General features: G+C 40.0%; 1 protein-coding gene across 1 annotated transcript; it reads left to right on the forward strand.

Moving 5' to 3' along the window:
- The first annotated feature begins 7149 nt into the window (after window positions 1–7149).
- On the forward strand, window positions 7150–26506 carry ZDBF2 (zinc finger DBF-type containing 2). Its single transcript, XM_081324822.1, has 6 exons — window positions 7150–7191; window positions 8146–8197; window positions 8342–8378; window positions 13541–13646; window positions 15148–15275; window positions 21439–26506. The coding sequence occupies exons 2-6, from the start codon at window positions 8146–8148 to the stop codon at window positions 24077–24079; spliced, it is 2964 nt and encodes a 987-aa protein (XP_081180948.1). The 5' UTR covers window positions 7150–7191; the 3' UTR covers window positions 24080–26506.
- The last annotated feature ends 377 nt before the right edge of the window (window positions 26507–26883 follow it).

Here is a 26883-nt window from a genome sequence, read left to right on the forward strand (position 1 = left end):
TATATTGTGGGGTAACCGTGTTGTTATTCCTGAACTTCACAGGAATACAATTTTAATGGAACTACATGAAGGTCACCCTGGGATTGTCCGAATGAAGGCATTAGCCAGAAGTCATTTGTGGTGGCCGGGGTTAGACAAATCTATAGAAGAATGTGTTTCAGGGTGTTATCTGTGTCAGCGATCTAGGCCTGAGCAGGCACACGCACACATGCATAAGTGGGAATTGGCCAGGAATCCTTGGTCTAGGATTCACATTGATTTTGCAGGGCCATTTCAAGGCCTAACTTTCCTAGTTGTGGTGGACAGCTTCTCTCGGTGGCTGGAGGTTGTGCCTGTTACTTCAATGTCATCTGGTAGAACAATACAGGTTTTAAGGGGCCTCTTTGCCACTCACGGGTTACCTGATGTGATAGTATCTGATAATGGGCCCCAATTCACCTCTGCTGAATTTCAGGGTTTCCTCAAGGCCAACTCGATTAGACATGCAACATCAGAACCCTTCCACCCGTCCACCAATGGCTTGGCTGAACGAAACGTGAGAACCACCAAAGACGCCTTGAAGCGAATCATCCGTGGCGACTGGCACCAAAGACTTGCAGACTTTTTGCTGACTCAACACACAACCCCTTGCACGGCTACCGGGAAAAGCCCTGCAGAAATGAGGTGGGGCAGAAGGCTAACCACTAAACTGGACCGGTTACACCCTGACAGACTACCCTCCAATGCTGAACCGGACATTCCTAATAGGTCCTTCAAGATTGGAGACTTAGTTTGGGCCAGGAACTATGGACCGGGGGACAAATGGGTTCCTGGGGTAGTCACTGACATAATGGGGCCGTTGTCTTACACCATTGAGGGGGAAGGGAATAGAGTAAGTAAAAGACATATTGATCAACTAAGGAAGAGGGTTCCCGAAAGTGTGTCAGTCAATGAGGGTCAAATTGAACACAGGGGTAATACTGCATCTTGGCATAATCAGAATGACCTTCCAGATAGTGGTGGTGAAGTGGAAACTCAACCCTATGTAGCTGTTGCAACCCCACAGCCTTGTCAAAGCGATTGGGAGCTGTTTCCTTTGGACAGGCCAGCAGTACCCGAACAACAACAACAACAACAGCCACAACAACCATCACAATCAGTTAGTAGGGAAATTTCAGAGCCAGTAACCCAAAATTCCAGACCCATAACAAGCAGCCAGTCAGCCAACAATGACGTAAGTGGCAAGTCCAATAGATACCCCTCTAGGGTCCATAAGCCACCCAAATACTTGAGTGATTACGTCAACAAATAACATCAACTGGGGGGGAAGGGGTGTTATGTCAGTAGCTTTAGTGCAAAGAAGGTTCCTTTGAAGCGGGAAGCCGGGGTGCAATTATTGGCTAACGTTGTAACGGCGGGAAGCCCGGGGGGTTTGGATTGGATACAGTTCAAACGGCTCTAGTATAAAAGCCGGAGTTATTTTGACAGTTGACAGTTGACCATTGTGTATTAATAAACCTTGTTTTGCTGTTAAACCTCACTGAGTCATTCGTCTGTCTGAACCTAACAACTATGGTTGAATCTGGATGTTCTGCTACGGATACCACGAAGCCTCCTCCCAGAAGGTAACAAGGAAAACAGGTTGTGAAGAGGATGAGTAGTGTCCCAGATAATCTTACGGACCCTGTTCAAGCAACACTTCTGTGCTATGTCCTGGATGGGAAGGAGGGAACCGCCAATGATCTTTTCAGCCATCCTCACCACTCTCTGCACCACCTTCCTGTCTGAAGCAGTGATGCTTGCAAACCAGACTGTGATGCTATATGACAGGATGCTCTCAATCGTCCCCCTGTAGAAAGTGGTCAGAACAGGGGAAGGAAGATGAGCTTTTCTCATGCTATGCAGAAAGTGCAGGCGCTGCTGTGCCCGCTTCACCAGTTTCTCACTGTTGAGTGACCAAGCCAGCCTACTTGTTAGCTGCACACCCAGGAATTTGATGCTAGTAACCATCTCCACAGGTGAATCATTAATGCACAGAGAAGTGTGGCTGTGCCTGCCTTTTCTGAAATTGACAATTATTTCTTTGGTTTTACCGGTATTTAAAACTAGGCTGTTTTCTTTACACCAGTTCACCAACCCCTCAACCTCCTTGCGGTAAGCTTTCACATTGTCACCATGAATAAGGCCCACTACTGTTGTTTCATCTGCAAACTTTACAATATGGTTGGTGGCAAACCTAGCACAACAGTCATGGGTCAACAGGGTGAACAGCAGCGGACTTAGGATGCAGCCCTGAGGAAAACCTGTGCTCAAGGAAATGGTATTAAGAGGTATTTGTTCCAGCTCGCACATATTGGGGCCTGTTGGTAAGAAAATCCAGAATCCAGTTGCACAAAGGTGTGTTTAAGCCTAAAAGGCCGTTTGTTTACTAGATGCTGGGGAATGATTGTGTTCAATGCCAAACTGAAGTCAACAAACAACAAACACACGTATTTCTTTCCTCTAAGTGCTTCAAGCTCAGATGGAGAACAGAGGAGATAGCATCCTCCGTAGAGCGATTTGGTCGGTAGGCAAACTGAAGCAGGTCAAATGCTGGCGGGAGGCTAGATACAATAAAGTCCTTTATCAGCTTCTCAAAGCATTTCATAATGGTGGATTTCAGTGCAATCGGACAGTAATCATTGATGCCTGTAATTGTGGACTTTTTTGGCACTGGCAAGATGATGGCCATCTTAAAACATGATGGGACCACTGCCTGCTGCAATGAGATTGAAAATATCTGTGAGAACAATCTCTAAGGGCACGTCCAGAGATGCTATCTGGGCCTGCTGCTTTCAAAATGTTAAGTTTCCTCAGTGTTTTCCGGACAGAGGTGACATTAAAGCTTAGCACTTGCTCATCAGGATGGGGCATAGCTTTCCTAGCAGGAGTACTATTTGATGTCTCAAAATTACCAAAAAAGCATTCAGTTTGATTAGGAAGTCCATGTCATCCTTGCATCTTGGTGGATTCACCTTGTAATCCGTTGTGGTCTGGATTCCTTTCCACATTTGCCGTGTGTTTGTAGGGTCTTGAAAAAAGTTCTGAATTTTCTGGCAATGGGCTTGCTTTGTATCTTTTATGACACTTTTCAGATTTGCTCTGGCTGTTGTAAGTGCCAGTTCCTCAATTCCTATGCTACCTGGTTCTGCACTCTGTTCCTGTGGAGAAATGTGTGCCAACCACAATCTTTCACCATTACTGTAAAGGGCACAGTTCTTCCTTTTACTAAGTATGTCTCTTTTCCTTTCACACACTGAATTTAAACAGCTATTCAATCTCTTAGCAAGTGTTACAGTAGGACTAGTGATCATTCTAAACAGTTTAAAACTTTCTGATATGGGTTAAAAATTAATGGTACACATAAGCATTTTCACAGGTATTAAATTTGTATGTTAAGACAAGTATCATTTTCACAAAAGGGAACCTTTGTATTACTAGGCAACGAAGAATAGGTGGTTGTTACTGGATAGAAAAGGAGATTAGGATGATGGACCGTCTTTATTCTATTCTAGACTATCTTCAAATTGAATCGGGCACTAGAGGAACCGAAAAGTGCGAAGTGGGGCAGCTCCTGGGATGCAGCTCGGAGAGCTCACGGCTCCCTTCTCTGCGGTCTCCTGCCGGGACACCAGCCAGTTCACACACCTCGGAAGAAAAAAAAATGCGGGTTGTTTGTAATTTAGCAAAGGCCATTTGGTAAACCTTTTAACTAGGGTTTAACTACTGTATTGTGTAAACCTCAAAAGGTTAGCTAAGCACGGCAAAGCTTGTTCTATGCAAACCACACCTAGCAAAACTACAATGGCAAAAACAATGCTTTGGCACAAAGTCTGGTGTTTGGAGACACAGAAAACACCGCTGCTTGCAATCGGGGGCATGTTCTACTTTCTCCTTAAAGACTATTGTGATAACCGCAAACAGCCGCGAGCACTTTCAGCTCTTCTTATAGGCGTTTCCAACCGCTCGTCCAGCCGGCACGCGGAATAATACTGTACATATGTGTTTTGTACGCCTCTCTAGGAATATTGAGTGATTGTCTCCCTGATAACCCGGAAGAGGAAGTTGTGGCGGTGAGGTTTTTTTTGACACTTTTGAATCAGTGAAGGGGGAGGGGGAAGCGCAATGGAGGTAAGAAACAAACGTAGAAGGGCGACAGGCAATTTAGGTCGGGCACTTAAATCGGCGGTGTAGACGAAAGGAAAAGCACAGCGGTTAGATTACCCCGACGTCGTCGCTTCCTTCCATGCACGCGCCCAGGGGCGGGGCTTATTGGCTGCTTCCGGAGCGCGCGCGCGCACCCTTCCACTCCCCACCCCCCACCCCCGTGTAATGTCTGCTCTGAGAGTTCAACCCCTGAAATCGTAGTTGTTACTCGCCGTGGGGCGGGGTGGGGGGGAGTTCCGCGTGCACCTGAGTCCTTCATTTTGATACCCCAATTTTCCTTCCGCTCCTGCTTATGAACATTGTATCGAAACACGTCCTGGTTTATGCTAACCTTAATGAGATGTAGTTCAGTTTGGCTTAATGCAGGGGTCTTCAAACTTGGCCCTTTTATGACTTGTGGACTTCAACTCCCAGAATTCCTCAGCCAGCTTTGCTGGCTGAGGAATTCTGGGAGTTGAAGTCCACAAGTCATAAAAGGGCCAAGTTTGAAGACCCCTGGCTTAATGGGTTGTATGGGAATGGCAGCAGATGTAGTTTGATAAGTTGTGATCGGCCATGGCTTAGCATGCTGTGTGAACCAGCCAATGTCCTTTAGTGAGAGCTTTGCAGCAGCTTTAGCGGTATGGTGATTCCTAACCGTTACTTCTAGATCGCACCAACAGAGTTGGATACCAGGGCTAGCCTGTAACCATGATTTCACCCAAATACTAATACTAAATACTAAAATACCAAATACTAATACTAAAATCAACTCACTTGTGTAGGTTTCATAGAATCGCAGTGTTGGAAGTAGCCATTTATGTTTTTGAGTCTACTTTTCTGCTCAGCACAGGAACAGATTAAATATTTGAATAGGCCATATAAAATAGCTGTACCTGAGATTTGGCATATTAGTAGAGGCCTATGTAATTAAGCTGTTATAAACACCAATAGAGATCTTTACCTGGAAATTGGTATAAACAGGGCTTTTTTCCTCATAGAACGCTCAGAACGGAGTTCCGCCACCTTTTTTTGGATGGAACCTTGTAGGGTAGGCAAGGCGGGTTGTATGACATGTGTGAGTTCTGGCACCTTTTTCTTTTACAAAAAAAGCACTGGGTATAAAATTGAAAAGAGTTTCAGCCTGGCCTCTTTCCACCCCATTTCCATCCTTCTAATTTCTATTTACATCCCTTTTCCTATTTATTTCTGTGTCCCTTTCATAATGGAGGTGCTTTCAGTTGACTTTCATTCCAGTGGATAAGGTGGCATATCTTGGACATAGGTAAAAGGCAGTGTATGGTTTTACATGACATTAGCATGCCAATTATTCCGTGTAGATGCTTATAGGAAACTACTGGGATTCTGTGCATAGCTGACTGAGGAATTCTGGGAATTGAAGTCCATGAGTCATGGAGCCGAGGTTGCCTACCCCTGGTATAGGGAGACTCACAATAAAATATACAGTAATGATATGTATTATGAATCATTTTAAATTTGGGTTCAAAGTACATTTTCACATGATATATTGCATTGTAGGAAGAAAAAACTCAAGTGTGTACAAGTGTATCCTAAGCTTTAACCAGAACTCTTGTTTCAGGTTACCCAGTCCTGAAGTTGAGTTTTGTAATAATAACTGGGTAACTTCTTTCCCCTTTCTCTATAGTCATCACCCATCATTCTATACAGTATTAAAGATAGAGTAGGACTGGTAAGAAGTGCATCCCTAGAATAGGTAGGGTCAAAATTTGGGCATTTTATTTTACTGTATTTTGTTTACCTAGCTTTATTATTGTGAGTTGCAATTTAAAGGAGTGTTTTCCAAGATACAATTTCTATTCTAAACCACTTGTTTCTGGAAACATGAATGGCTGCTGTATTAATGTTGGGGTTCTTTATAGATAATCTTGGAAAAATAGTGCTTTCCCCATCCATTCTCTATTTGTGTCTAGTTAAAGGTAAAGGTTCCCCCGCACGTGCGTGCTAGTCGTTTCCGACTCTAGGGGCCGGTGCTCATCTCCGTTTCAAAGCCGAAGAGCCAGCGCTTGTCCAAGGACGTCTCCGTGGTCATGTGGCCGGCATGACTAGATGCCAAAGGCGCACGGAACGCTGTTACCTTCCCACCGTAGTGGTCCCTATTTTTATACTTGCATTTTTACATGCTTTTGAACTGCTAGGTTGGCAGAAGCTGGGACGAGTAACAGGCGCTCACTCTGTTATGCGGCACTTGGGATTCGACCCGCCAAACTGCCGACCATCTGATCGACAAGCTCAGCGTCCTAACCCACTGAGCCACCGCGTCCCTTTGTGTCTAGTTACTTACATGTAAAAGGGACGCGGTGGCTCAGTGGGTTAGGACGCTGAGCTTGTCGATCAGAAGATTGGCAGTTTGGCAGGTCGAATCCCGAGTGCCGCGTAGCAGAGTGAGTGCCTGTTACTCGTCCCAGCTTCTGCCAACCTAGCAGTTTGAAAGCACGTAAAAATGTAAGTAGAAAAATAGGGACCACTACGGTGGGAAGGTAACAGCGTTCCGTGCGCCTTTGGCGTCTAGTCATGCCGGCCACATGACCACGGAGACGTCCTCAGACAAGCGCTGGCTCTTCGGCTTTGAAACGGAGATGAGCACCGGCCCCTAGAGTTGGAAAAGACTAGCACGCATGTGCGGGGGAACCTTTACCTTTACCTTTACTTACATGTTTACAAATTTTATTAAATTTACTCTGGGATAGGGAAGCAGATTTGATAAGATTATGATGAATGCCAACTTTGTGTCTGTTATCATTATATTATGAAATGTGATTATATTGCTGCCAGTGACCAAAACTCATATAGCATGTAATTGTATTACATATGTCTGTTTAAAAGTTACTGTGCTCCAATCACATTAAAGGAGGACACAGGAATCTTACAGGGGCATATCGATAAGAGGCATTGAATGGTTCCGTGTCCTGTAAGTTACCTCTCCCTATTTCATCTGATTTCAAAGTCCAATGATGTAGAAGAGAGTTCAGACAACAGGGTGAAGAAGTAAGTCACTGGAAAAGTATTGTGCCTATTTTAAAATTTGATATTTGATATTTGTTTCTCCCTGTATACATTTTACTATAAATTGCCTCACATCAGAGGGTCTAGGGCAGTCACATAAACAAAAGATATGTTTATGTGACTGCCCTAGATTGTGTAGCAACACAATCAACAGTACAACTAACAATGGTAATAAAACAGTGATGGCATGGATCTTTCTCTCCTGCTTAATCATTAAAAGGCAGTCCAGTAAAGCCAGCTCTAAACTATTCTCCAGAAGACTGTAAGAGAGGAGAGCATTTTTGCCTTAAAGGAGAGAAGCAGGCACCAACAATGACTCATTCTGTGTCCATCCTGCTACTGCCTTTGGCTATTAATTTCTATTCACCTGAATTGAGTGGCAAGAGTTTAACCAACACCTTGGATTACACTGAAAATAAATTAGTAACAATTAAGGAGAATATTTGCAGCTCAGGGTTGAAATGAGGGGTCCTTGGTGCTCTCTGAGCCTGGTTGTTTTCTTTCAGACATGTCATTACCCACACTAGGTAACATCAGTGCTAGTGTAAATTAGCAACTAATGCAACTCCTATAGCAGCAGTGTTATATAACAGAGGGAAAACTCTGTCCTGTGATTTAGTTTCAGCCTGAGATTATAACATATTAAATTATGTTCATTAAAGGACAGTATCTTGAAAATCCCATGTATGTTTGGTAATTGTTATCTGCATTGCATGATGACATCTCTCTTTCAAAAAGAAATCTCCTGAGATTGCTTTCATTCTCAAACTTTTGTTTAACAATGAGATTATTCATGAAATGGAAACATTCTATAGTACTACTGAGGCTCTTTTAATGAAATTCAGAATATTGTTCTTAGTTATTTTTTTTCTGAGCAAATATTTCTTGGAGGAACTTTTCTGTCTGTTCAGTGTTCTGCACTGTTTTGTTTTACAGATGTTTGATCATAATAAGCAAGCTGATGAAGCCAGTGCTAGTTCAGCACAAGGTAAACCTCTTTATTCGGTGAGAAATGTGCAATGCAAGCTTCGTTTCAGCTTCTGTTGAAATGAATTTTACGGTTCTGAAAGATAAATGAAACATGGGACATAAGAATGTGGATTGATGTTCTCTTTCACTTTTTTCCGTTCAGGTAATGACGGTTCCTTATGGCAGGACAGCAATACTAGGTAAGATTCGTTTCATGTAGAATCAAGAATCCCCTCGCTCCGGAGGCTTGTTTTCGCCAGGAAAGGGCTTGAGAAAACTCTTTTTCCAGCGAAAACTGAGCCAAAGAGCGAGGCGCACTTGCTCCACAGGCTAGTTTTCACCAGGAAGGAGCTTGAAAAAAGGCTGCCAGTTGGGTGCTTCAGAAACGGAAAGCACTGTCACATGGCGCTTCAAAACGCAGCGAATCCCTGTCTTTTGAATAAGCGGTCAAACACTTTTTATCCCAACGGAGACCTGAGTCACACGGAGCTTCAAGCAGTCACACAAAGTGTTCCTTTCTGTTTCTGAACGCCCCACTGGCAGGAACACGGACATTCCAATATCTCTCTGGTCTGCGTTTGGATAAAAAGTGTTTGAGCGGCAGCGGCTTGAGTTTCTCCGCTCCATCCAAGTGGAAAGAAGCAGAAGCACAGAGTGGGATTGCTCTCAATGAGCCCGGTGCATGCGAGCAAGCAGCTCACCTGCATCTTTTTGAGAGCAATCCTGCTATGCGCCTCAGCTTTCTTCCTTTCAGACAGAGCAGAGAAACCGAAGCTGTTGCCACCACTTGAGTAGGGAGGAGGACAAGGAGAAGAGTGGTCAGGATTTGTGCCACCGGCCGGTCAGGCAAGTGGGTCAGGTGGGCTGGGTGGCTGGCTGGGGAGGGGAGATCGTGGCCACTCAGGTGGCTGTTGCTGCTGCCGCTGCCAGCAGTTTGGATGCAGGTGCAAGGGGATTTGCCCCGCGATGCCTTCCCACTCAGTTGAAGACTTCATTCCTGCCCTCAAACCAAGGCTGGTGCACTCGAGCGACCAGTGCACCCAGGCCACGGATGGTATTGGTTCCTGTGCCTGGCCAATTCCACGCTTTGCCCTATAGGCATGCAAACGTAGCAAACGCTTCCCCCCCCAAGAATGAAACCTTCTGGGGGCCGTAATCTCTTTTGCAGAGAATTTGTGTTTGTACTTGCACAATATTACGGCACCCAGGAGCTGCCATTATCGGCACAAAAACTACTGCTAAGCTTGTAAGCCGCCCTGAGTCTTCGGAGAAGGGCGGGATATAAATGGAATAAAAAAAAATTAAAAAAAAGCATTTCCAAGCCGACTCTCCTCTCCCTCAAAGGAAAAGAAACTACGGCAGAGAGGAGACAAGATTTTGCAAGGTATGTGAGTCTGGCGTGGCAGGAAGTGGGGGAGAAGCATGAGGTTTCTTAGTGGGTCAGGGAGGCCTTGGGGGCCTGTTACATCACTAGGTCACGAGTCGGCAACCTGCAGCTCTGGAGCCGCATGCGGCTCTTTCAGCCTTCTGCAGCTCCCAATTTGCAGAGAGAGACAAAGAGAAGCACTTGCGCCTCCCTTATCTCTCTCTCTCTCTCTCTCTCTCTCTCTCTCTCTCTCTCTCTCTCTCTCTCTGTGTGTGTGTGTGTGTGTGTGTGTGTGACTCATGTTGTCCTCCGAGAAGCTGACAAGCTTATTGGGCAGGGCTCCTGCCTTTGCTGCGTCTCCACAGGAAGCAGGAAACAGCAAAAAGCAGGGCAGGAGAGCCAGCCCAATAAGAATGTGTGTCGGCTTGTCCGAGGTGAAGCTAGCTTGCCAGGTGAGCAGAAGATTGGAGAGAGGGAGGGAGAGAGAGAAAGAGAGAGAAGGGAAGTGCAAGTGCCTCTCTCTGTCTCTCACTCTCTCACACACACACAACACACTAAGTGGGGGAAGAGGACTGGCAGACCAAGGGCAGAAAGGAAGGGAGAGGGAGAGAGAAAAAGAGAGAGGGTGGGAGAGAGAAAGAGAGAAGGAAAGCGCAAGTGCCACACACACACACACACACACACACACTGGGGAAAGAGGACTGGCAGACCAAGGGCAGAAAGAGAGAGGGAGGGAGAGAGAGAGAGAGAAGGGAAGCACAGGTGCCTTTCTCTGTCTCTCACACACACAAAACACACAAACACACTGAGTGGGGGAAGAGGACTGGCAGACCAAGGGCAGAAAGAGAGTGGGAGGGAGAGAGAGAGGGAGGGAGGGAGGGAGACACAGAGAGAAAATATGAATATATGTGGTTGTCCTTACTGGATTTTGGTAAAGAATGTTTAATGAAATATTTTGATTTTTTTAATTAAGAGGTGAGGTATGGGGATAATTATGCTGTATTTAAAGATGGTAGATAAGCTACTAAAATTGTTTTACCAGTTGGGATGAAGGAGAAAGGTTTTTCCCCCTCTTTCTCCTGTCCTTTTCTCCCCCCTCCCCACCCGAATTTTTTTCTTTTCTATTTTTCTGTTTGTAGTTTTTATAGTTTGCACCGGCTTTTTATTTCAAATAGACATTTGAGTATTTTAATTGAAAGTAACCTTCGACCCAGTGTCTTTTTTTATTGGAGTTCAAAATGCTTTTGTTGCATGCAGAAATAAAAATTTGTTTTCCTTGTAGCAGTTATTGATTTCATAAATGCAGCACACTATAGTTTTTTTATACATAGCATAAAGGTAAAAAACAATATATGTAGTATTATCTTCATTTTAGATGTCAAAAGGATTTTGCGGCTCCCAGTGTTTTCGGTGGGAAACGGGTCAAAGTGGCTCTTTGAGTGTTTTAGGTTGCCTACCCCTGCTCTAGGTCCTCCATGCCTTCCCCACCCTGATACACCTTATTTTCACTTAACAAGCCCCGCGTGTCTTAACGAGCAAGGGAGTGATCTCGTTCGAGGTATAAGATTCATTCCCATGAGTTTCCGAGTTATGAGTGGAATGTGCAGGCTCCATTACACTCATAACTCGAGGACTACCTGTATAGAAAAACAAGTTTCATTTAGAAGAATTAGGAATGTTAAATCATGACCAGATATATTATCATGTTTATGGTGATTTTAAAATTATTTTCATAGCATATAAATGAATTCATTTTATTAATTAATTTGGTTATGTCTTGTATTTCTGATGGTGGACAGTGTGGCCGGCAGATCCAAGTCTGAATATTTTGTTGCATTTTCTGTTGTGTTTTCTTAGTTGTAAGGACAGGAGTGGTTGATTTAATCTGTTTCAGTTAGCATTTGGTAGTGGAATAAAGGTGAATGGTTGCTCTTATTGATATAATTATTTCTGTTTGTAAGCATAAGGAAAAGGGAATTATTATGAAGGATGAACTGTTCTGGAACTTTGCCTTTAGTAAAGCTTGTTTCTTTAGAATACTTCACCTTACACTGAGTATGAAATTTTGTTGGGTTGCATGATTGTGTCCAAGGAGATGTTGAATTATCGGTTAATTAATCTGTATTCTTTTTGTCTTGGTCCCCCACCCCAGAGAGACTTGGAAGTTAGTTAATGGTAAAAAAAAATGTTAAAATGATGACCCCCCACTGTAATTGAAGTCTTCCCCCTCCCACACACTTGTTTTAAATGTGTTGCCCTCCTGTGGATACTTCTGTAATTGTGTATGTCAGACAGGAGATACAACAAGAAGTGTGCTATGCTTGTCTTCCAGGCTTTTCCTGGTTGTGATAGTAAATTTCCTTTGCCTGATTAAGTGGTGCTTTTCAGTGGTGGACCATTGTCTAGCATAGGCAAACAATTTGAATAGTTGTCATATTCACTTTCTTGTACTTTTCATAATGATGAAGACAATAAGGTATGATGTTTTTACTGGAAACTCAGGACAATAAAACGGCAAGGCTGAGTCTAGACTCTAGAGTGATGATGAAGGAAGAGTTAGTCAGATCTAAAAAGTGTAAGATGTCTTGGCTCTGATGTCTTGGCAAAGAAATTATGTTTTGCCACTATCACTGCATCTGCAGAGTAATGCAGCAGAAGTATTCTCCTTTTAAATGTCTATTACGGGAAAATCAATTTCAGATTACTCAGTTGTCCACTGTGACCTTTCTGTGAAATATTAGGGATAAAAATCAGTTGCATTTGCTCTAACATGTATTCATTTGTTGTAGTGTTCAAATGCATGTATGATGTCTATTTGGCCATTTCTTATGGCAGAGTTACAGTTTATACCATTTGAAGATAGCACAAGACTAATTAGCATGTATATTTGTCTTTTCTGGGTGATTAAGACAGCTAGGGAAGATCTGGTCAAAGAGTGCAAAGAATCCCCAATGCTTCAATGAGAAAAGAAATTGTACTCTCCAATTTAAAAAATAATGATGGGCACAATTTAAAATATTGGTGATGATTCTTAAAGCTACAAAAAGACTAGATTCAGGCAGTGGTGGGATTCAAATATGTGAACAACTGGTTCTCTGTTGTGGATGCCACTTCCGGAAGTCAATTCTGGGCCTGGGCAACAAAAAAAATTAGCTATCAGTTCTGCCAAAGTGGTGCGAACTGGCTGAATCCCACCACTGGATCCAGGATAATTTATAGACTACGTCATCCCAGACTAGCTTTATTAACTCATGAAGTGTAAAGGCCTTTCTCTAGGCTGTGGCAGCAGCATGATTTGCAGAGGGGGCAGTTCTCAGTGGCCATATTTAAACTGTGAAACTTCCAGGTTTTTGGGGGGAGGGCAGGTTGGTATTTCATATGGTAGGTTTCATAAACTGGTTAACAGTCTTCTGTTTAAAAGAGGCATTCCTTCTCTTAGCTAGTGTAACTTTTATTTGAATATGTTATCTTTTTTGTATTTTGTCTTGTTTTCATTTTCTTTTCATTCATTTTAGTGTTTTGCTGATTTTAATTTCTGCATTAGGTATAAATAATATACTGTAAGTAGAATTTAAAATCAACTTCTAATTTGAGAAGAATGTAAATACATCTACTACTTCTACAGCACATTCAGTGAGATCTAATTAATTTTGTTGGGCTATTGAAAAATGTAACAAGAATATTGTAATAGTACACTAACGCCTTTTAATACTTGAGCCTGCAACACCTCATTTCATCGAACCTTTATGCAATGGAATTTGAATGCAGTGTCATTTGAACAATGGCATCATCACACATACGTTTCAAACTGACAGTATGTAATTGGCCTCATTTTCCTGATGATGACATCACACAATAAATGTAAATCCTCACAAGGCTTACTCTGTTATACAGTAGATACTTCTGAATAATGGAACCTCCTTTGCAGTTAATTTCATTTACTATGCTTTATAATTCTCTCTGAAAATAAATTATATCAAAATTTATATTTTTCAGTTTAAATAAACAAGGGTTAGAGCTGTCAAAGACTGGATTACCTATTATGCAGAACAGACAAGGTTATTGCAACTGTTGCCATGTGCCCTACAGCAATCTTGAACAGGTATTCAGATAAAAATTTAACTCTGACATATGGAAACCTCACTAAATTGTTTAATAGTTCCTTTTTTAAGGCTTTCCCTATAGAAACAAACTGCTCGTGGAAATCTCCCTTGTAGCCTCCAAGCTCTCTTCCCTGCAAACCTTGATTTTTTTTTTTAAAAAAAAGCATGCTGCAAAGCACAATCTCATACCTTGATTTTCTAAAATTCCTCTGCATTCCCAAAAAGGGAATGACTCTTGAGGGGAAAAATGGCTGCAAATCAGTGTTTTGTTCTGGGTTATTTCCATTATCCTCTTCCAAAGATTCACTGAAATGTTAAATATATGGCGGAACTAGAAAGTAATGGAAAATTAAACAGATTAAATGTTGCGATTGTTTACTTCTATCATAACAGGCATTCGTAGGGACACAAGCACTTCAATCACAGTAATTTTGTGAGAGCATCCACAGTATGCTCTCAAAATTCTCAGATACAAAAAAAAAGCCTTGGCCTATTCTCAGTTTTAGAGTAGATCTAAAAAAATCAAAGCAAAGTTCTTTCCGTACATACTTCCATATATTTGTACTTTTAACTTATAAGTGTTGAAGTGATTGACTTGAGAAAAGCTTAGTCATTTTTTAAAAAAAAAACCAAATATGTTCATTAACTATGATAGAGGCATGACCCTCACTTATGCAAATCTTAATTTTCTTCTTTCTGTGTCACTTCTGTTACAACAGTCTTAAATGGACTTACTCTCTTGCAACTCCTTTCATCAGGAGAAGATGCTTTATTTCTTGTAAGACTGTATTTGAAGGGGAAATGGTGATTTGGCGCAAGAGTTGGCATGTATGACACATCTATCAGCATTTCCTTGAATCAGGAATTTTCCTGAGAGTGCCAAGTGAGTTCAAAACTAAGTAGTTGCCAATAGATGTGTGAGAGTATTCTCAAATGCCCCAGTTCATGTCTTGCCTTTCAAATATGGATCTTTGCACGCCCCTTTCTCTGAAGAAGTGACACATGGTTAGTAGGATCCATGAGCATGGGGGGTGGGGGGGCACCTTGGGATTGTTGTTGGAAAGCTTACAGAAAATGCTGTTGTTAGGAAAGTTTCCTGATGAACTACCTCCTTTATTTGCTTGTAACATAGTTTAGTGTCGAAGAGCAAAATCTATGAAATCTGGCATAAAGGCTTAGGGAATTGGGATAATTATGATTATCAGAGGTACAAAAATGGTTATTTTATCATATCCTATTTTTACTCTTCTTTAACTAGCAAATTTTACACTACATTTTTGCTTTTGCTTTTTTGGTGTCTTGCCCTTAGTTTATCTGCTGCGCTTGGTTTTTGACCAGTATTTCTTAGTTCCATGACATCAAATAATATCACTCTTAAATTATTATTTTTCTTATAATCTTTTGTAATCGCAATTACTGGAATTTATTTTTGTCTCTTACAAAGGAAAAAAAAACAATAGTGGATGAAAATACAAAATACCCTTTTCTCTTTATCCTCAGCATGTATATAGTTCCCAGCACAGACATTTTGTCAGTTACTGTAGGAATCGCATGGGTACAAGTAGCTTGATGGAGCGTTTCCTGCAAGATGTTCTGCAACATCATCCCTACAGATACCACGACAACAGGTAAAACTATTCAGTGCATTGAACTATCTGGATGTTTGATTATACAAATCTAGTATATTAACATAGAAATGTATCAAATTGGCAGCCTGTTGGAGTAGCTGAAATACATTTTTACCTGGAAGCAGCTTGAAAAAAATGTAAAAGACATGAGAAAATTCTGTTGTGGTTTTGTGCTTGTTAATTTTGCTTTCATTTTCAGCAAATGCATTACTCCAAAGCAATATCTTTTTTCTGTTTTGATGAGGAGGGAGAAACTATAATATCTGTTTTTAGTGCTCTTAGCCACATTTACTCTGAATCATTTAAAGGCCTAATTGGAGAAAATGTAGGGTCTTATATTATTATAATAAAGCTACTGCTAATGATAATATAGCAGTTTCTTGGAAAAAATCATGTACACATCTTGTTAGCTAAGTACCATTAAATTGTGCTCATCTCCTGGTGACTGCACAGACTAGTGCCTGCCATCTTCGCATGGGGAGTCTACAAATATAATCTCATAAACATTAATTACTGTGAATTAATAGTAATTCAAATTCTGGAATGAAATGCTTCTTCAGCCTGTTCAAATGACAGTTGGATTAAACTACTGACTAAATTCCCTTGTGTATCTAGATAACATTGTTTTTCTTCTTTCCTTATGTAGTTGAGCTGGGCCAAGCAAGAGGGGGAACCAGCTAATTCAGGCAATATAGGGAAGGACGGTTGAAGGGAGTATAGATACAGTCTGTTCAATTTTTGGAAAGAGAAGACTTGTTCAGAAAGGCAGAATTTGCTGTACTTTTGCCCACCATGTCTTCTGCCCATATGTTGCTCTAGGTCCGTGATGGTGAACCTATGGCACACGTGCCACAGGTGGCACACATGCCCTCTCTTTGGGCATGTGCGCCATCGCCCCAGTCCTAGGCCTTCAGCTGGGTTTAATTTAACCTTTTTGCTTTAGACGTCCGCCGCCATGTGCAAAAAAAAAAAGTTCAATCAGTCAATTTCAACTTCTCACGGGAAAAAAAAACATCTCGCAAAGTTGGAATTGATTGATTGAACTTTTTAGTCCCACCCAGTCTGCCGTTACTGCTGCAGCCACGCCCACCCAATGGGCCACACCCACCCAGCACCCAACAATACATAAGTGGGTTTTGGGTTGTGGTTCGGGCACTCGGTCTCTAAAAGCTTCGCCATCACTGCTTCCAGGTACTGGCTTCTCGGCATAAAGATACACCATTTAGAAACATTTAGGAAGAAATTTTGGGCAAAGGAAAACATATAAAGAATAACATATAAAGAGATTTCATAACATATAAAAACATATAAAGAGGTTGTCATATTGAAAGAAGACAGTATAAATGAAGGGATAGATCAATCTGAGGATCAAAGTACCTGAAAAACAATATGAATGAACTAGTTAATAAATTAGATACTTGTATCTTTCTGCGACACAATCTGGGCTCTTTAATACTAGACTGATTAACATGTGACCTCCGAAGCAGTTTGCTGTGTTGGCTACTGCTTTCAAAAATGGTTTGGTTTAGTTTTCTTTACAGCTTTAAATATTTAATAAGTTTTTAAAAATTATTTACTAAGTGAGGGTTCTTTTAAGAATTGACAATTGCTAGTTGCATTTTTAGTATAGTATATAATTCAGGTTCCTAATTTTGGATCTTCATAACAGATCATATTTAACTTTACCAAGTGGATTTCTCCAGTGAGTTAAGAGGGAAACACTTCAGAGTTCTCAACTAAGATGGGAACTACAGGTAGTCCTCAGTTTGCAACTGCTTGTTCAGTAACTATTTGAAGTTGCAACGACACTGAAGAAGTAGTATTTACAACCAGTCCTTGAAATTCTGCCTATTGCAGCACCCCGATGGTCACATGATCACAACTCAGGCACTTGGCAATTGGCTCACTCCTACAATGGTTACAGCATCCCATGGTCATGTGATTGTGCCTTCCCTGCCATCTTCCCATTGACAAACAAAGTCAACGGGAAGCTAGCAGAGAATGTTTCAAGTCACTCCCATAAGTTGCTGCAGTCGCTTTTTCTCCCAAGGAGCCTGCTGTGGAGTATGAGATCTCAAGGTTTTGTACTCTGTAATGTGTGCCTGCAGCACCCTTCCCCTGCCCAGTCACCTCCCTAGCACCTACCCAAGACTTGTGCCTTCCTGCCAGCTATAAATTGCTATTGTAATGGCCATTTTGCTTCAATTTTACATTAGAAAGCAGATGGTTATAAATTAGGTCTTCCCTATGAGATTGAAAAAGAATGTTGTGTTTGAACAATTTAAGCAACAACTGCGCAATTCATAAAAGGTCTTATCCAAAGCACTTAAAATTAGGTTGGTTATATGAAAGATATTATCAATATATCAGGGCCTGATTCACATTCTTAAAAAGCAATCCGGAAAGAGCATTGTTTGTTGATGATGCTGTTGAAACCTGGATGGTATTTCAAATACTCTGAAGGAATATAATTGAGTCTAAAACGACTGAAGGAAAAAAGTCTACCAGGACATGGACATCTCAACAATTACTTTTTGGGTATTCCTATTGCAATAAATTTGAAGTTTGTCAGGAAACCATTTGAATAGCACATTGTGATGATGTTGAGAGCAAAGCCATTCCTCTAATTTGGAGGAATTACTACTCAGACGCTTTCAACCAAAGATGTTTTAGTTGCTAAGCCAACACTTTACTGTAGGTGCATTCTTTACAGGCTCAGAGGGAATATTTTCAGTATTTGCTGTTCACTGCAAGCTAACAAACCAGCTGGGATTTGAAAAACCCAGGAGCATTTAGAAATCTGTTTCAGTCCATGAATATATGAAAACTAAAGTAAAAAGTGAAAAACATGAGAAAGAAGAGAATAAAGTTTGGTCTAAAAATGAAGTTGTAAGCTAAGACATTTGCAATTGCAAATATGAAATGCTGATATGATAGTTAAGGCTTAGTTCAATTAATACAGTAATATTTTTTGCAATTTAGTGTCTTTGTTCTGAATGTACTATCAATAAATTTGAAGTTTGTCATATATAATCCAAACTATGAACTGTTTTCTAAATTAATAGTAGGGTGGACAGGCAGCAAAGGCTGTAAAGAGCTCCTCCAAAAGCAAATTAATAGTAATATAAATATCAGACAAAGATGTATGGTGTGAAATCATGTATTGAGTGCCATATGTCAATAATTGATTTCACTTAGTGATTTAGGGTATGTTATCATTTTTCAAATTTGAGGATACAGATGGTCTTTAAGAGATGTGCTAGCAATTGCATTGCAAAAACTAAGTGGTGCCAGGACAAATGGTAAATTAAATACATTATTACAATTCCTTCCATGTAAATTTTTCCCCTTGATCATATTAAAAATTAAAATTTTATAGCAACCTTTGGAAGAATTCCATTTTTATTTAATTGGAATGAAACTAGTTTAAAATAAAGCTAATTTCAAGCTATTTTCCCCCCTAAAAACTATGACCACGTATAATCATAGTTCCTAGTTCCATTAACAAAAGTGGGAAGGAAAGCCCTGAACTTCAGGAGAGGGAGGGGACTTTGTCTTCCAGGAAGAGGCTAAGCTGGTTCAGATCTCACTAAAAGTAAACTGCTTAGCATGGTATTCAGATAATGGCCATCGTAATAAATAGTTGGCTTTCTTTATATAGCAGGGTGCTTTAATATATATTTCAAAACCTATTCTGACATTAATGAGCATCACTGTAGCAGATGTTACATAACTGACTCATTTGATAAGTGATTCTAATCAAAGTAAGAAATAAGCCTGATATACGTTTCATGGGTTTCCTTCAAGGGAAATTGTAACCTCTTTTTTGCAGCAGCCCATATATACTTGATATATTATTGATATATTATTTATAAAAGTTAGGAGACTAAAGGAGGATTTTTTTAAAAAAAACTTTGAGCCATATTCATTATGCTTTTATGTGGTGCGTTATATTGATGGTGCAGCCAATATTTCTGAAGGCAGCAGTTTTATGCAGCAGATTTTTCAATTCAGTATATCAACCAAATTTCAAGAGGCAACAAGAATATATATGTGTGAGTGTGTGTGTGTGAGAGAGAGAGAGAGAGTGTATACAGATAGTAACATTCTTCACAGTATTTTTAACATTTTATGTTTACTGATGTTTTTTTCTAGAATCTTTTAAAATTTAACTATAAGCATTTATTCACATATATAGGTGGTCCTCAACTTAAACCACAATTGGGACTGGAATTTAGCAATGGCAATCCCTACAGTCCCTGTTGCCATTGTTAAATGAATCCTGCATTCATTAAGCAAGGCAACTTCCTGCCAGCTCTCCACAACTAAAGTAGAGGTATCAGGTAGAAAAGGGAGTGAAAGGGTGTGTGGAAGTGTATGAGAAACACTGCACAGGTTGGGGAATGTGCACAAGAGGGGCTGCACAGGTTGAGGTGTAAAGATGTATCTATCTGAGAGGTGCTGGGAGGCTCAAGAAAAGTGCACAAGAGGCACCAAGTGGATCAGGAGTGTTGTCAAAAGTGTTGCAAGAGGGGCTGTGGCTGTCATGGAGGATGCCTAGTCATGAGTTGAAAAACATTTCTGTATACAAATGTGAGTGAAAATGGAGGGGTTGGTTTTTTTTGTTTTTTATACAGCTATAATAGATTTATATATAGGTAGTCCTCAAGCTACAATTATTCGGTCAGTGACTATTCCAAGTCACAGTAGCATTGAATGAATGATAGTTATGACCAGCACAGAATGAAATGTCAATGAGGAAGCCACTAATGAAGGTCACAAGTCACTGGGCTAAGTCTGCCCCACTCGCACACCCTCCCCCAATCCCTCTGTGCTCATGCCGTTCCACCCACAAACCCTCATGCACCCTTGCACACCCTGACCAACTTGTGGCTCCTCCTGCACTTTCCCTCACACCCTTCCCTTGCCTGCACTGTGCCTCTTGCACACACTCCCCGACCCACATGGCACCGCTTGTACACCCTCCTGACTCTTTCTTGCAGTCTCGTGCACCCTCTCCATGCTGTACCTGTCGTGCACCTTCCTCAACTCTCTCTTTCATCTACACACCCTCCCTCCCCTCAACGCCCCTCCCCTCCTGCCCAGCAGTTACCTGCCTGCAGGCCTTGAACTTGGAACTTCCTGCCCCACTGACCTTGATTGTGGGAAGTTGGCAAGAAGTTCCCTCGTCTAATAACCATGGTATTTAGTTAATGACAACAACTGGGACTTCAGGGATAAGTCGAAGGCTACATATAATTTGTTGCTGATCAATTTTTTAATTACTGTTTATGAGAGGGATAAAAAGAGAGACTAGTGACATCAAAATAATTTCACAATCGAAAATAATCCTGCTTAACTCATATTAATTAAACTAAGCTTTCATATTGTTATTACTTAGATATTTGTAGATTTGTCTGAGTTTCTAGTGGAAGTCCAGTTTTTGGTTTTTGTGTATACAGTTATACTGAGTTTAAATTATTTATTTTCTTCATACATTTTGCTTATTCTGATTTTCTTTAAAAATCAATGGTACTGTATCCTATAAGTTCCAATGTAAGATTTCTTCTTTTATAATTTAGATATGGACCTTCGCTACTTTTGAATAACAGCCCATTCAGCTGCTTACCTACATGATTACATTAAGGTTTCCTGCAATTAGCATAGCTAAGGCTAGCTTTGCAAGCTATGTTGGCTTAAAATATAGTTGATTAATTTGCAGATTTCTGTGTTACACCATTTCAACTAATCTGTTTAGTTTTTTGGTTCGGTGTGAACCTGGATACGAACCATGATTCTTGTATCTCAGAACGTATTAAGTATTGTGACTGAAAAATTTGACACAAAAAGTGATTTTGGAGTTCGTGGTGCCCTTTCCCCAATGATGCAGAATGTTGAAAGTTCCCTCTCATGCCTCACCATTATGTAGCAGTGGGATTTAAATAACATATGAATCCATGAAATTCAGAGCTCAAACTTGTACGTTACTGAGTGGTTTATAAGTGGTTGGTAAGCCAGTTTGGTTTGCAGCTGTACTGCTAGTCATACTAATAGGACCATTAAAGTTTTATTAACTCCCCTCGCTTTTCATTCCTTAGCTGCACATTCTGCTTTAATGTTCAATAATTTATAATATTGATCTATATTTTTTCCCTTTCCCTAGACCAACTTATGATGACATGCCATTCAACTCCCAGCTTCTTGCAAAAGATGGGGCTGCTGTTTCAGTGGAAGTCAAAGAGAAGGAGAGAGAAATGAGCAGGGTGGAAAATCCAAACATCGAGAGTGGATTCACTGCTGAATCAGGCTGCCTTATTTCCCGGAGCCATGAAAAGCAGAAGAAGGCTTCTGTGGAACTTCTACCTATCCAAAAGGGACAACAACCCAAACTAGGAGCTTCACAACGAAATCTGGACACTTCCAGCAATATAAATAATCTTGGTCCGACAAGCCTTTTGACTGAAAATAACAGTCAGAAAGTCTCATTTACAGCTAGGGATATTTTACCCCATCCATTACCTATTAGTGAGGTGCCATCCACTCCTCATAGACTTGCACAAAACATTAGTTATCCAGCAAGAGCAGCTTCAGATGACATACGTGAGCAGGCTACCCAAGATATATGCAACCAAGATGGATTTTTGAATTCAGACAAACACTTTGTTTTACAGCCAGTCATGTCAAAAACTGTTTCACATTTTCATGAGAGTCCTGTCTATAATAAAGGGAACTCTTTAATCTCAGGTCAACTTTTTTTAAAACAAGATGACTTAGAATCTCAGGATAAAACTCAGATTAATGTCTGTCTCAGGAATGCTAGAAAACCTGTGGGCACAAGCAGTTCCCTGACTTTTCAAGCAGCTCCCCAATTACCAAGAAAAAAAGAACATTTGTGCAGAAGTACTGAAAGTTCTATAAATGAAATAATTGAACAGGTCATTTTGAAATACTGCTATGAACCTCTTCCCAAAGAGTTGCCTTGCAGAGAAGAAGATACAAGTTCCTGTGTAAATATTCTGTCACTTTTGGATCGCAGTAGTTTGCATGGTTCAGATATGAGTTTTGATTGTGATGCAGCTGTTGATTCACAAGCAAACCTCTCCAAGTTAGCTGCTAAAAATCTAGAACTGCTCAAAGAAGTTAAAGTAAATCTACAAGATGAAAACTATGGCACCCAACTCAGTGCCATTTTTAAAAATATTTCAGTGCAACAAAGAGCAGAAGCAGAAAATGATATTTCAGTTCAAAATAAAGAACCAGTTCTTCCAGCTCTGCCTCATGTGCCTCCTTCCTTTGTAGGAAAAACCTGGTCTCAGATCATGTATGAAGATGATATGAAAATTGAAGCACTTGTGCGGGATTTTAGAGAAGGCCGCTTCCGCTGCCATTTTGATACTGAGCCCTTGGCTCATCGTACACTGAGAAAAAAAACTCAAAAGAATGATGAGAAGATCAATGCAGTTGCACCTAACAAAACAGAGGCTGGGTCAGCTAAAGGGCTTCCCGAATTTACTGATGGGCTAAGCGATGGCCCTGATTTCAGCAACCTATCTGCAACTTCAGAAATACATGTTCCAAAGCCCCCGAAGAATCCCAAAAAAAGAATTTGTCGCCTTGCCTCAAGATGCCAAGTAGTCAAGGTTAGCCATGGTACGCAAACAAGTTTAATACAGTATCCAGTAGTAAAGCAAAAAACAATTAGGAAGGACTATCAGCTACAAGATCAGATGGCTAACCTCCTTTGGTCAGAGAATGAGAAAACGCCTACCATGAAAACAAGGCTATGTGCTCTTAAGCTTCCTGAATCTTATACCAAAATCATGAGCCCTTTACAGCCACAAACACTAGTTTATGTTCTTTCATGTCCAGAGATGAAACAATTTAGGAACAAGGCTGAAAAGGTGCCCAAAACTAAAAGCCACAATTCCACAGATAGTAAAGATTCTGTAAGGTACAAGTACAAACCAACTTCCATTAAGTATTACGACCCTCTGACAAATAGAATTTTAAAAATACCTCCGAAATGCTTAGCTAGGGGGAAAACAAAGAAGCCTGCACATGTTCGACAGCTCTTCAGGAACCTCAACTTTGATGGAAACAGGAAGAAACAAGCTGATATCCAGTATATATCAAAGCCCTTCAATTCACCAGACAACTGTGCGGCATCTCTCTTGCTTGACCCTGTTAAGGAGAATGATAGGAATTCAACTCATAAGACAGAGGACCCTTGTATTTCATCTGAAAGATCAGAATGCTTGATGTATAACTGTTCAGAGAAATGCTGTAAACACTTATTTATTTCACATCAATCACAGCAGGAAGGTGACTTTCAATTCAATCCATTTAAGAGGAAAGGAGTCAAATGTCCCTTAAAGTCCCATACTGCTGATTGTTTAGAAAGAGACAATCCAAAGAAAATATGGCAGAGGAAAAAAATCAATAGTAGAGAATCAGGATTTCCGAAAAAAACTTCAGAGTTAATTTTTATCAAACATGACCTTGTCAAGAAAGCCAGTAGGAAACAACCACCCAGAAATACAACCCAGCAAATAGAAGGAAAGTTTAAAAAAAAATCTTGTACCCTTAGATCATCTATTCTCAGGCATCACTCAAAGAACACTACCATAAAGAAGCATCTTCAGAAAGAAAAAGCTGATATTAAAAAACTGACAGTGTCAGGGAAGTCAAAAAAACCTTTTTTGAACACTGTTCCAGAAAACAGGCAGAGAGCCGCTGTAAGAACTTCCAAAGTAAAGACATGGCAAGTGACCAGAGACAAGAATCTTTTTTGCACTGTGAAATAACGTTGCTCAGATCATATAAACTTGCTTTGGGATTGTCTTTAAGAGGGCTGGAAAGGGAGTAAAAAGTGGGAGTGGCTTTTCAAGATAATACATCAGAATTAGAAATGGAACAATTTAAAGGTCCAGCAGTAAGCTAATAGTCAGGAAATAGCTCATATTGCTGCTTTGTAAGTGTTCAGCACATTACATGTTGACAGGGCTTTTTTTCTCATAGAACGCTCAGAATGGAGTTCCGGCACCTTTTTTGGATGGAACCTTGTAGGGTAGGACAAGGCGGGTTGTATGACATTTGTGAGTTCCGGCACCTTTTTCTTTTACAAAAAAAGCACTGCATGTTGAGTTAAAACTATTTTTTAAAGCAGTAAAAGCCCAGTTTTGCAGCTTGCTATAATATTTTTCTCAAGCAGAGCATTATTTTCCCTTGTAAAACCAGTGTCAGTCATTGAAAAAGTTTACCTTTTACGTGAAGCTCAGCTTTAATATCTTGTTGGTAAACTAAGCAATGCCAAAACTCATTCCACATCAGTGTGGAACCAAATGGGCACTCTTGCTGTTTGTTAAGATTGTCAGTTTCCCCTTAACTTCCTTGTAGAATCTTTGATTGTGTAGAGCCAATTTTTTGGAAATTGCACATGGAGATTTAAAATGTATGCATTGAATTTGAAGAAGTAACCTTACCTGGAGTCCAAATTTGGATATCATGCAGTGATTGTATTTTAAATTCAGATCACAAATACAAAATCATCTTTACCTTCTCAAAAGTATCGGATGTCCTTCTAGAATGAAGCTGCTATTGAAAAATGTTTTTTTTCTTTTTCTTTTGATGTTTTAATTTTTTTTCTGGAAGAATGATTTTTAAAATCATACAGAATGGTTAATCAAGACTGCTGTGTATAAGCAATATTTCTACCCTTAATCTGCCCTTAAAATGCATTACTACCTAGTTTCATCTCACAATATAGTTTTGAAAGCATTTTAAAGTAATTTCAATATGTAAACAAGTTTCTGAAAAATGCTACTTCATGTTTAAAATAGATTTCCAAGTTGAATTTTTAAAAAGGTAACTACATAATTTCACTTTATTTTGGCTTGCATTAATATTTTTGCTAAAAACATTTTTCTCACAGCATATTCCAAGATATATGTTATTCTTAAATACAGGTGATTCTTGACTTACAACAGTTTGTTTAGTGACCGTTCAAAGTTACAATAGCACTGAAAAAGTGACTTATGTCCGTTTTTCAGAGTTAAGACCTTTGCAGCATCCCCATGATCATGTGATCAAAATTCAGCTGCTTGGTTCATATTCATCACCATTGCTGTGTCCCAAGGTCATGTGACCCCCTTTTGTGACCTTCTGACAAGCAAAGTTAATGGGGAAGCTAGATTCAATAACTGGTTTACTAACTTATCAACTGCAGTGATTCACTTAACAACTGTGACAAGAAAGGCTGTAAAATTTTGGACTCAGTTGTGGTCATAAGAGGACTACCTGTACAAAATAATATATTTCTCCATTTGGATTGGTTGAATTTCTGTTTTCTGAGAATTCCAACAGGTATTTACATGAAAAATAACTATTTTGTTCAAACATCCCAAGTTGTTAGAATATTACTTCCAGTATTCTATTACCATGAACTATTGTAACCTAATTATGGGTTTCCCAGTCATATACTACACTAATATAAACTTATTTAAACAAAAAAATTTACCTGATAATTTTATAGCCATGTTACCTGATAAAAGGTTTATTGCAAACAGTTTTCGTATTTATATGCAAAATTTCACTGATGCATTTATGATGGATAGCAATGTCTTTTTAACTAACATGCTGATTTTTTACATTCTGTTCTGTACGTTTTTGTGACAGAGTACATTGTCTTCACCAATTCTAAAATTGTACATATTTCTATATATCCTGCTTTCTTAACATTCCCATTTTTCCCAACCTCAGGATGCACAAGGCACAGGCTGTCTAATGTTAAACATTTTTTATATTTGTATGTTTGTCTTTGATGTGTAAATTGGTTCCTCAATCAGAGTGCCATTTTTAAAACAGAATATAAAGAAAATGGCTATATTTAAAAAAATGGATAATTATCTTGATATATTTATATATTTTCTTTAAAACAGGAAGAAATCTAACATCTTATTTTTTGTATTGTAAAGAGCTTGGAATATACTTTTGGAGAAAATTGTGCAGAATTGAAAATTCTATAACTATTATTTTTGAACATGCTTCACTTCTGGGATTAAGATTATGGTGTATGTTTGGTAAAGTAAATGTCGGAGAGACAATATATTTTGGTTAAAACTGTATTTTATCAGTTCATTGGTTTTATGGATAGGTTTTTTAACTTATTATCTTACACAGTTACAATATCTGGAGTGCTCAACATTTTAATAAATAAATCAGGATCCAAAACGTATTGTGTAAACATCTAGATGATTTCCTGTGCCTGTGCCATGGGCATACCTGCCATCTGCTCTAACTAAGGACTAACTGAGTTTCATATTTTTATTGGCTTTCAGATTTTGAGATGTTAGGGGGTTGGCTTCTATATCAGTCTTAAAAAAAATTGCTATTCATTCCCCAAACTGTGCCTGCCAGGCTCACTCTTTTTTCTGCCCCATCCCCTCATATACTAGACAACTACTTTTCAGCATCTGGTTTCAGAGAGAGCCTCAGGATTTGCGCTTCAAAAGCTTCTAAGCAGACTTAGATTACATCTCATGTTGCAAGGAATAGTTCTGGAATTGGTAAACCTGGGGGATTTTACAACTCTTGAGGATGTAAGAAAGAT

The sequence above is a fragment of the Vipera berus genome (assembly GCF_964194415.1).
Source record: "Vipera berus genome assembly, chromosome: 1".
Classification (NCBI taxonomy): domain Eukaryota; kingdom Metazoa; phylum Chordata; class Lepidosauria; order Squamata; family Viperidae; genus Vipera; species Vipera berus.